Source organism: Chiroxiphia lanceolata, chromosome 9 (assembly GCF_009829145.1).
Source record: "Chiroxiphia lanceolata isolate bChiLan1 chromosome 9, bChiLan1.pri, whole genome shotgun sequence".
Classification (NCBI taxonomy): Eukaryota; Metazoa; Chordata; class Aves; order Passeriformes; family Pipridae; genus Chiroxiphia; species Chiroxiphia lanceolata.
The window spans coordinates 11,960,285-11,971,561 of NC_045645.1; the positions used below are offsets into that span (position 1 = coordinate 11,960,285).

Genomic DNA, 11,277 nt, shown 5'->3' on the forward strand with positions numbered 1-11,277 from the left:
AGCACTAAGTGCCAGGGTCAAGATCATTTTTATGTCGAAGAAGAAGAAATCATCCAGGTTAATTAGATTAACATCAGAAGTTCCTACTTTTCTGTACAACATTCAGCAAGTGCTTACACAGTCTGGAAGAACATGAACTTGTCTGCACAGTCAAACACAAATGAATCCTTTCTGGATGGTAGGACAGCAGTGAAAATCTCCCTCTCTCTGCTTGCAAATGGAAAGAGTAAAATACAATTCATCTTTGTTTCTCTGATGGTATTGTTAGTTTTAAAAAATCCTTATTGTTCTTGCTCTGAAGAATGGGAAATGATCACTAGCAGTGCAGAATCCTCACAAAAGGGATCCTGCAAAAGAGAAGTGTGACTGTGCAGTGCCAAGTTCACGAGGAATTTTAAGCATTCTTAATTTTAATTTTCCCTAATGGTAGTATTTTTCCATTACTGTTGTACTTTTAGGTTGGAGATCGGATTGTCAGTATTAATGGGCAACCTTTGGATGGGCTGTCTCATGCAGATGCTGTTAATCTACTGAAGAATGCTTATGGGAGCATTATCCTGCAGGTATGGTGATAAATTGAACATGCAGCTGCATCAGGGTAGATAAATGGCATTGAGGAATAAAAAAACCCCTGAGCATCACTGGCACAAGGCATCACAGAATTGCAGGGTGATTGCTGATGGGAATTACACAGAATGAAAGCAAGAAATCATTTCCATTCAAAAATTCTTTATTGCCATTCATGCAGGCTGCAAGCATGATTATATAAAGCGTAACAAAGAGAACAAAATAACTTGTTGCTACACATGATAAATCAACAAGCTTCCAAGTTGTGGGTTTTTTTTTATTTTGAAGTTAACTAGGAACAAGAAATTCTGTGTGTGTGTGTGTGTGCGTGATGTAACAAGACTGGAACCCAACTGCCCACAGTGATGGTTTCCATGTTCTTGAAAGAAATTCAAGAAAACTTATAGCATCATCATTAAGGCAGTGCTGCCTAGAATTGAATATTCTACAGGTAATGAATAAAAACACTCAAGAGAGAAAACAGTGCTGTCACTGCTATGTTGCTTCTGCCACAGTGGTTCTAATTGCTGTCTGCCAGGATATTCATGCACAGTTTATTTTTATGTTTACACAAGGAAATGGGAAAAATACTTGCCAGATAGAATTCAAAATTCTCCTCGTTTTCAGAATTATTGTAACAATTGGAAAACAAGCTGAAGACACTGCTAAAATCTACTCTAATTCTCTTTATCATCACAGCATTTTGGATTGGAACACGTCCTGAGGGATTTTTGCAAGCTTTTTCCTTGCATTACAACACAAATAGGAAAAAAAAAAAAAAAGAAAAAAAGGGGAGGAAGGGAAATTAAATGATAATAAACTCAGTTTTAGACTTGCTTATTCTTTGTTTTATCTGTCCATGAACTGCTGACCCAGTAAGTGATGAGCCAGTTCCAGAGCAGATGGTGTATTTGTGTAGTTCCATTGAAGTCAAAGGAAACACATAGATATGCCCCAGCTGAGGATTCTCTGTTAAATTATAGTTATCATATTGTTAGTAACGTTGAGTAATTTCACTTTCCATGTCAACAGTATTCCCTGAATAGAAAATGAAAGCTTGCTGCAGAACCCAAAATTGCTCATCCTGAAAGCTGTAATGCAGCATACTGCACCTCATCGAGGATTTAAAAATATTCCTGATGGAGCACACACATAAACAAAGAGGTTCTTCTAGAAATGTCTTGGTTTTTTAGTTGACTGTTTTTCTTCCGCATTTTTGCTCTCTGGCTTAAAATGAGCCCAATAGTCTTTACAGATGATACAGGTTTATTCTGATAGAGTTGAGTCTATTTTCCTTCATTAAAAATCTGTTCTATGAAGGTGGGATGTTGTATTTTAATACTGGGAGTAGTGCTGAGTCCCTGCCATAGTGTGGTGATGCACTTGCCTCACACACTAACCACAGGTACTTCTCAATCACCAAATTGCTCTTTTTTATTAAAACAATCTAAATGGAATAATCCTATCATTGTGATAATCATGACTGATGTGTCATTAAGTAATTCTGTTTATTATCAGGTTAGACCACTTCATGGCAAACTGCTTTGAAAGGTCAGATAATTGTGTTCAGTGGTGTGGAAAGGCTTATTATGGGAACGTCCTGGGAAGGATGGTAAAAGAGTTTGCAAATGCTGTTTGCAAATGGGAGATTAAGGTCTCAGGGGAACAATCATCCCTTTCGGCTGTTTTGATGCTTTGGTTTAATTTAATTTCTTTTCTGCAGGTGTAGTAATGAGATAAGGGGAAGCTTTTTTACAAGGTTGTTGAACTCTGATACGTTCTTACTGCCAGCTGAAGATTTTTGAATATAGATTTATTTTGCCCATGTTTTATTGAACAACAAAACACGACAAATCCTGGCTGGCATTCCTTACCCTAATGCCACAGGAAGAAACCTTAATGGTGTCTTTGGTGGCTGAGCTAGGTGCAGCTCTCATCTGCTGGACTGCTTCATTTAGGGTATCCTGGAACCTGGGTCCTGGGATGCAAAATTCGCATGAGAACCTCTTGGCTCTATCACCCTCTTGGCTCCAAGTCATTCAAAAGAGGGAAATATTGTTATGGAAGAATTGCGAGCATTCGTTTAAAAAGGGGGATTTATAGAATAGATTTTTTTTACTTTGAAAAGGTACATTTTCCTTAAGCCATGTTCACAGCTACTGGCGGAAAAAGTACCTTTTCATTTTGATAAAATAAGGCCATGACTAGCTAGAGGAAATATTGGAATTATACTTCCTGGCTGTTTTTCACTGTCTCTGAGCTGAAACAGTAAGTGTCAAGCAGAGAAGAATATCTCTTCAGAGGGAGACGGAGTTAGGAGATAACCACAGCATGTAGTTGTTGGGAAATTGATGTCCTTTCAACTGTAAATACTTCAAATCCAAACCACTTCGTGGTGGTCTCTTTAAAATTTTTCCAGAAAAAAAGCAAAGACTAAAAAATTAGCATCAATGCAAGGTAAGTGCCAGTGCCTCGCCACCCTCATAGGGAAGAATTTCTTCCCAATATCCCATCTAATCCTGCCCTGTGTGAAGCCACTTCACCTTGTCCTGTTACTCCGCGTCCAAAGTCCCTCTCCAGCTCTGTTGGAGCCCCTTTAGGCACTGGAAGGAGCTCTAAGGTCTCCCTGGATGCTTCTCTTCTCCAGGCTGGATACCCCCAGCTCTCCCAGTCTGTCTCCATAGAAAGGTGCTCCAGCCCTAAGAGCATCATTCATCATGGTTTCAGAATAATAGAGGAACCAGAATTGGGAAGTTTAACAATCTAGTTTGTTAAGTTCATGCTGAAAATTGCAGAAAAGTTGAAAACAAGGATGAATTTGTTCCCTACTTAGTGAACAAACCATCTGAGGTATTTCAGGGCCTTTATCCAGTAGCCCTTGGATCTCAGTATTTTGTTAAAGGTTATGGTGGTCTCCGTGGGAGATCTTTACTTTCAAGCCCAATCCTGGACCCTTTGTGTTGACTCTATTTCCTTGACAAAGTAACTCTTTCTCTGGATTATCCGAAAGGGCTGTTCCCTCTGCTCAGCACCCAAGTGATGGTCATATGAAGGCAAGAGGAAGCTTCACAGCGAAGTTTACATTAACCCTCAGAAAAGTGGCTGCTATAATTTGAAAGTATGGAATTAGTAGATTTAAGAGAGTAGGACTTGTATTTAAAATTTGCTTGCAAAAAAGTCAACAGTTGATTTTCAGAATGTATCAGCTATTTTCTGCATAATTAGCCAACATGATTTTGGTGCTAAGTGAATTTACATTGTATTTCCTTGATCCTGCTGCTCAGGTCGTGGCTGACACCAACATCAGTGCCATTGCCACCCAGCTGGAGAGCATGTCTGCAGGGTGCACCCTGAACTCATCCTCAGAGCATCCTTCTGAAGATCCCGAGTAAGTCCATACTCCCCTGCAGAACTGAAGTGGATTTCATGCAAGGGAACAGCCTGGAATGGTGCAGGAGGTCTCTCCCATTGCTTCTCTCTAATTTTCCATCACCTTTAAAATGAAAACTGTGACCTTCTCCACATGGGCTCGTGTCTGTCTTCACCCGCTGACAGAATATGCTTGAGTAAATAAGCACAAAATGTCAAGGAAAAAAGTATCTCCTTTCTTTTCCAATGTTATGCTGACGTAGTAGTTCTGCCCTTGTCTGTTGGCTTCCTTGTCTGGAAGGAGTTAATAGCAATTTGAAATAATTTGTTATTGGCACACTGAGAAAAGAGGTGTTAAAAAAGCCTTTCAAAACATGTCCCAGAAATTTCTTTGTCTTTTGAATCTTTTTAGCTTTACAACTCAAAAAAATCTGATTAAAACAATTTCTACTTGTAGCACTTGTGTGTGGTGATGGAAGTTAGAGATCCAGCCCTCCCATGCATCATTCTCCATCATGTGGGTTTTAGGGCAGCTTGTAGTTATCATTTTGAAATTCATTTGATCTTCAGTTCATCAGCTTCATTGTGTTCTGCATTTTCATTCTTTGATTCATCCTATTTATTTTAAGAAGCTGAGATGCGAGTTGCTGCCCTACCTCAGGGGATTTGAATATAAAAGTTAAGCTATTTATGCTGCATTCTCTAGTCTTACAGTGTGAGATACTGTTTTTATTGCTGCTCTCAAAGGAGAATTGCTTGCTTCACAAAAGGATTTGTATTCTTTTTTCATATCAAAACAGTAAGGAAATTTGGATGTGCAAATATGAAGCAGAATTAGGTAGTTGTATGTATTTAGTCCTAACAAATGCCTAGCTAATAGTCAGATTAGGCCGCACCTTTAGATGAGTGGAAGATGCCTAACAGCTTTCACAGAATTAGAATCACTTAGGTTGAAAAAACCCTTTGAGATCGAGTCCAACCATTCCCCAGCACAGCTAAGGCCACCACTGACCCATGTCCTCAAGTGCCACATCCACAGGGCTTTTAAATCCCTCCAGGAATGGGGACTCCACCACTGCCCTGGGCAACCTGTTCCAATGCCTGACCACCTTTAGTCGACAATAATTCTTTCTACACATGTAGAACTTATTAATTTCAAATTTGAGATGGATCTATTCATATGAATGGTCTAAATTCCCCCCAAAAAAACCTTCCTTTGCTCAGCGTAGGCCATGAAAGTCCCTGAAAAGTTCACAAGAACAGGGGACGTAGGTCAAATATTGGCTGTTAGGAAACAGCCCAAAGAGCCTGGGTAGAGCTGACACTACAAACAGGAGTGATCTTGGCTGCATCCTGTTAGACTCTTTCCTCTTGCAGTTTCCACTTAGGCAGAGAAAAGATGACAGAAAAGAAAGCAATCTCTCTATTACAGGCAGCGACTGTAGATCAGGGGAGTCTCACTTCTGCCTCAGAGATAAGTGCTCTTGGTGAGCTCTTATTAAAAATAAGCATTTTCCCAAGTGAGGAGCTGAGGCACACAGAGCAGTGTTTCAACTCTGAGCTGTGCAGGAGTGTTTCAGTGCAGGGGTCATGATTTGTGACTGTGTGAAAAAGTTCATGATAGATGAATGTCTCTGTAAGTGTTCCTTCTGCTTAAAGTCCCCAGAGACAGACATTGCTGTTCTAAGTGATATTTATTGTGTTTTCAGAGCACATCAGCCTAAGATTATTACTTTGGAGAAAGGCTCTGATGGACTGGGATTTAGTATTGTAGGGGGGTATGGAAGTCCCCATGGAGACCTGCCCATTTATGTCAAGACTATATTTGCCAAGGTATCTTTTATTTTTGTTTTCTCTGTATCATCTTTAAAAACAAACCTAAGATTTGACTTGGGTAATATATTATGTAGTAGAAAGCAAAATGTACTGTCTGAGTACATTGATGTGAGTTAGTGGACCCAGAACTCACAACTAGCTTCTCAGTTTATATTTCCTATTCCTGATGGCTGAAACAAGATACTTTATCTCAGCAAAATTGCTCTGTGTACTTGGGAAACTTTGTACATTAAAATATTTATAAGGCAGTTTTCTATCTGTAAATCTCAAAAAGCCTTCCAAGAGGTATGAAGGTATTATTTTTGCCATTGTGCAGGAGGGAGGCAGTTGCAGAGATGCTGTATCTTGGCAGATGAGTTTCAGCTGAAAAACCAGGATTGGGATCTCTGACCCCAACCCTGAGTGTCTGGGGAGGATTGGGGGTCCCTGCCACGTACTTCAGAGGCTCTGGCCCCCAAGGCTGAGGAAGACCCATAGTACAGCCCAGCCCAGCCCCAGAATAGAGGAGGGAGAAGTGCCCCTTTTCCCACCCATCCCTTTGCTAGAGATGAGCTCAGTGTGGGCCAGCAAGATACATCAGGTATGGCCACATGAAGGGAATTGTGGAAATGGGGGCGAGGAAGGGAAGACAGTGGGAATTAGGTATCTTTTGCCCAGAGTCACTTGTCCAGGGACTACTTGCTGTCATTTGTGTCAGCACTTGTGGCAGGGTAGATGATATAATTGAGAAAACTTTGTCTGAAAGGGGAGTAGAAGTCTTCTGTTATTCTGGGGCTCAAACCACAAATATCTTGTCGTTTTACAATTTTCAATTATTAAGATATTGTGTCTTTTACCTGATCCTTAGGGTTACAAGTTTCTAGATCTGAGCATGGCTGAGAAACCCTAAATGGAAGCTAAATTTACTGCAGTGGGGCCTTGGAGCAGAAGTAGACTCTGTGAGCCAACCTCTGGGCAGGCAGGGCTTGGGATTTAGATTAAAGAGCTGCACTCAGACCTCTGAAGGAGAACAGCCGTTTGTAAAGCTCGGTGGAAGCTTCTCAGGAGCATCATAGAATTGTTTACACTGGAAAAGCCCTCTAAGACCATCGAGTCCAACCATTCCCCTAGCACAGCCAAGGTCACTGTGTCTCCAGGTGCTACATCTACACAGCTTTTAAATCCCTCCAGGGATGGGGACTCCACCACTTCCCTGGGCAGCCTGTTCCAGTGCTTGACACTCTTTTGGTGAACAAAATTATGCTGATATCCAATCCAAACCTCTGAATGGCACACCCTGAGGCTGTTTCTTCAGCGGAGCCCAGTTCTGTCTGGGTTGAGGGTAGTGGCCAGGTTGTTCTGCTGCACGAGCTTTGTGTCCCTCCTCGTCCCCACTTTTTAACCTGTTCCTCAGCCCTCAGTGTGGAGTACATTTAAATGCTGCTTTAAGAAGCCTCTCCGTAACCATAAAATCTAGAGCCAGTCTTGGCACTGCCTTTTTCCAGGGGTGAGCCAATTCTTTTCTGCCCCAGGGTTGGGTCTCAGGGTGAACCATGAGTTGAAGCCCTCACAGGGAACCCTCAGCACTGTCATTTCACCCAGCCATGGTGGGATTCCCAGTGCTCCATCCCTCCTCATTCCAGCCAGCATTCCAAGGGGCGGGAGGGCTCCGTGTGCTGCCACTGACGCCTGAATTTGCCATTGCAGGGAGCAGCTGCGGACGATGGCAGATTGAAACGCGGAGACCAGATCGTGGCGGTGAACGGGGAGGCTCTGGAAGGCGTCACCCATGAACAGGCCGTGGCCATTCTGAAGCGCCAGAAAGGAACTGTGACATTAACGGTGTTGTCATGAGTGTCACTGTGCTCATGGAGATAAATACAGTTATTTTAGAGCATCGGTAGAGCTATAATAACCCTGCTCAGCCCTGATGTAAAGCAAACCCTGGCAAAAATGAGTCAGTGTTCCCCCCGTTGCCAGGCAAGGTAGTGTGAATCTCCAGCTTCATTTAGCCTTCCACATTTATCAGCCTTTCTCCCCGCCCTCCCCGACTTCTGGTGGCTTTTGAGGTTTCTCTGGACAAGTTTAATTAAGAAACTTCAAAGAACAATATCCGTTTTACTTTATTTAATGCATCAGTTTATCCCCACTAGTCTGAACGCTGGTTGCAACTGCTGAACCTGGAATCAGTTCACACACAAAAGAGAATTTAGATCATCAACTGATCTCATCTGATGAGCAGAAATAAATGCCGAGTGACTTGTCATCTCACTCATGATTTACTTATGCTAATTGTTCTTTCAAGTATGCCAGAAAACATTAGCAATGTAATTAAATTACCACTGTTCCAAATGATGAAATATCAAATTCTCCTCTGGGAAATTATTTGTGCTCGGCACAGTAAGTCTGATAGTCAAATGTGAACTTCTCATGTTTATCTCTTTGGGTAGGTCTGTGGAAGTTAGTCAGAGGTAATTACTGTGATGTGTCAATTTGCAGCCTTTAGCATGAAAAATAAACGAGGGGAGAGGGAAATTTATTTTTGTAGGCTTTTAAAATGTTTGAGCCTTTTCAGATATTTAGGCAGCATGAACAACAACAGCGTAGCTCATTCTATTCTAATTATATTTTTTTAAGAAGAAATGTGCTGATATATGCCAGGCATGTCGCATACAAAGGCAGTTGTTGTCGTGCCAAGTCGCAGCATAATTGTTCATCCTGAAACTTCAATGAAGACAAATAGTTTGCTTCGGGAATGTGATCTCGTAATTCCAGGAATGGTGGTGAGCAGTGCCTCTGCACGTTGTCTTTAAGGCTCCGTGAAGTTCATCCAAACCAGAAAACTGACATTTCCAAGGGTTTCCCCAGGATCAGATAGAGCAGGAAGAGGTTTTCACGGATCACAGAGGATGCTTTGCTCTTGGGGTGCTGGAGTTCAGTTTTGGATAATCCCAAGCACCACCTGGCAGTGATGAGATGATCTCCCAAAGCCGGCTGCGGCAGTTTAGGATGATGTTCCTCAGCCCCCTCCAGCGAGCTGGACAGTGCAGTCAAAGCCCCCAGCTATATTTTGGGTTTAAGCTAAGCCAGGTTCAGTGTGCTGAAGCCCAGAAGCCTTCCCAAGGCTGGTCCTGCTCTGGACCAGTCTCAATATGGAGGTGGGATGCAGGAATGCTCATCCAAAAATTAGCAACTTCATTCTGTGTCACAGCTATTCCTGCAGTGATTATATGACCGTGGCCTTAGTGATTGAGCAAATGAATTTGGCAGGCACATTCATGGCAGTGCAAGGCATTGTGGGTTAATCTCCCCATCCAGAGGAGCAGGAGGGTTTTGGAGGAAGCAGCCCAGTTTGATTTGGACTATTTGGTATAATTTATAATTATGATGTAGCTGGGAGAAATGATAGGGGAGGCGGGGTCAGAATTGGCTGCTCATTTTGTGTGAAAAATTCCAGGAATTAAATGGATAGAAGATTCAAAATCTGCACTATAATAACTGAGTGATGCAGGGGTGTGTTAAAGGTACAGTTGTTCTGTGTGTTTTAGTGGTTTTTTCCCAATTTTACATCCCAGGACAGGTCCTGAAGTGAGGTGAACTACAGTGAGACAGGGATGCTGCAATTAGCTGTCATGGAAAAGGATTTTCCTTATTTCTTTGGAAAGTTTTCCATAACTTTAGGTAATCACAAAGTGCATTTAGCCTACTGGAACCATTGGTGGGTATTCCCTTGATAGTGCCTGGAAGAGACTTCTTATTTTCTATGGATTCCCACTGTCCTATATGATTTGCCAAGTGAAGTGTTAGTGGAATCTTGATTGTAGATGCACAGAAATATCTTCAGATGTAGCAGATTGGGGGAATTTTTAACAAACTGCCTTTGGTTGCAGAAGTATCCAGGGTATGCAGGAGTTAAAGGTGAGGTGTGAAGAGATATCCTCAGAAAGCGTATGGAATTTATCAACCAAAGGGAATGATTCCTCCATCCTGTGTTTTTATAGCTGTTGCATTCCGACTTTAGGATGTTGCCACATTTAATCAATGAAGTTTTAGATGGCTATTTATTAGCCTATGATGCACATACAGTTCATATACGTAAATTATAGAATTTATGGGCTGAGATATTTTGCACTTCTCGTTACTCAGAAGGAGAGAGAACATTTTCTGCTTCTTGTAATTTGCACTTTGTGTGTTGAATATATTACTGCCAAAAGTTATCTTGCAACTAATTGATAAACCAGTGACCATGCGGAGAAGCGTGTGCGCCATGTACAGGACCAAGTCAGATAATTAAATTTGCATTACGCTTGTCTGGGGTGCGGTGTTCTGGTTTGTTTAAAACTTCATTTCTGCGCAAGGGAAAACAGCAATTAAACCTCCTGATTGTATGTTTATGTATATCAGTAAAATGAGACGTTTTATGACTTCAAAGATTCTAAATAAAGCTCGGTTACGTAAGTAGTTGCGCACTTACATTATTTATTTTTTTTAATTTAATCATTGTTAAGAGCTATTGCATGAGATGTCTTTCTTTGCTGTTCCAAGTAGGGCTGTGATTGCTTTTCTCAGGGAGCAGGAGCAGTGGTCACTGTCAGAGCAATGAGAGACAGTGGTGCCAGGTAGAAGGATTGTTCCCAACTGAGATGATCACATGGAGCTATCCCTGCACACCTGTCCTCCGTCAGGAATCTACAGCCACCCATCTAGGTTAGTTTTTAATCACGGGGACACGAAGAACAGCTCAGGTGGGAGACTGCGGGTATGGTGGAGGCAGCAAAACTGGGGGATGAAGATGAAGGTGCTGTGTGATCATAATTGTGCCAGGAGGAATCAAAATCAACACAAAGAATGCTCACAGGAGGAGCATCTGTACCACAGGCATCTTGCAGCCCCTCAAAGGGGCCATTCAAACACCATTTTAATTGATACGTCGAATCACACAGTCATTTAGGTTGGAAGAGCCTTCTAAATCCAACTGTTCCCCCAGTATTGCCAAGTCCACCACTAACCCATGTCCCCGGGTGTCACATCTACATGGCTTTGGAATCCCTCCAGGGATAGGGACTCCACCACTGCCCTGGGCAGCCTTGACAACCCTTTTTGTGAAGAAAATTTCCCTGATATCCAAGCTGAACCTCCTCTGGCACAACTTGAGGCTGTCTCCTCTCATCCTAAGGGTTCTTCTGCTTTGGTTTGCAGACTCAGCTGTCAGAGCCTTTACTTTCAGAAGGCCCAGGTGCTGTTCACAGTTCCTGCATCAGCTTTCTCATCTGGAGGAGCTGCAGTTCACAATGACACCATCAAGGACATCATTGACATCACCAGGAGCCATCTTAGGGCTGCTTGCGCTTCTTGGTCAACTCATAACCAAGTTATGCTGATGTTTAGACTTCTTCCAAAGGCTGGGATTGAGCTGCTGTGAGTTTTTGTGTCCTCCCCACCATGTGAGCTTGCCAGGGGATGTCATCTGTCCAGGTATGATCCCTTCAGCCAAGCACTGAGCTTTGGAAGCACCTGTTGAGTGCA

The 11,277-nt window shown here is 42.3% G+C and overlaps 1 protein-coding gene across 6 annotated transcripts in view; it reads left to right on the top strand.

The window, feature by feature from the left end:
- Positions 1-10,212, top strand: part of PATJ (PATJ crumbs cell polarity complex component) — a 145,744-nt gene extending 135,532 nt beyond the window's left edge. For 4 of the 6 annotated variants that reach the window (XM_032696495.1, XM_032696494.1, XM_032696497.1 and 1 more), the window contains exons 42-45: positions 459-563; positions 3,852-3,955; positions 5,646-5,769; positions 7,459-10,212. In XM_032696495.1, the coding sequence (XP_032552386.1) occupies positions 459-563; positions 3,852-3,955; positions 5,646-5,769; positions 7,459-7,605 (480 nt within the window). In that variant the 3' untranslated portion in view covers positions 7,606-10,212. The remainder of the gene's footprint in view (positions 1-458; positions 564-3,851; positions 3,956-5,645; positions 5,770-7,458) is intronic. The other 2 variants (XM_032696498.1, XM_032696499.1) reach the window with 1 other exon arrangement.
- Positions 10,213-11,277: the final 1,065 nt, after the last annotated feature.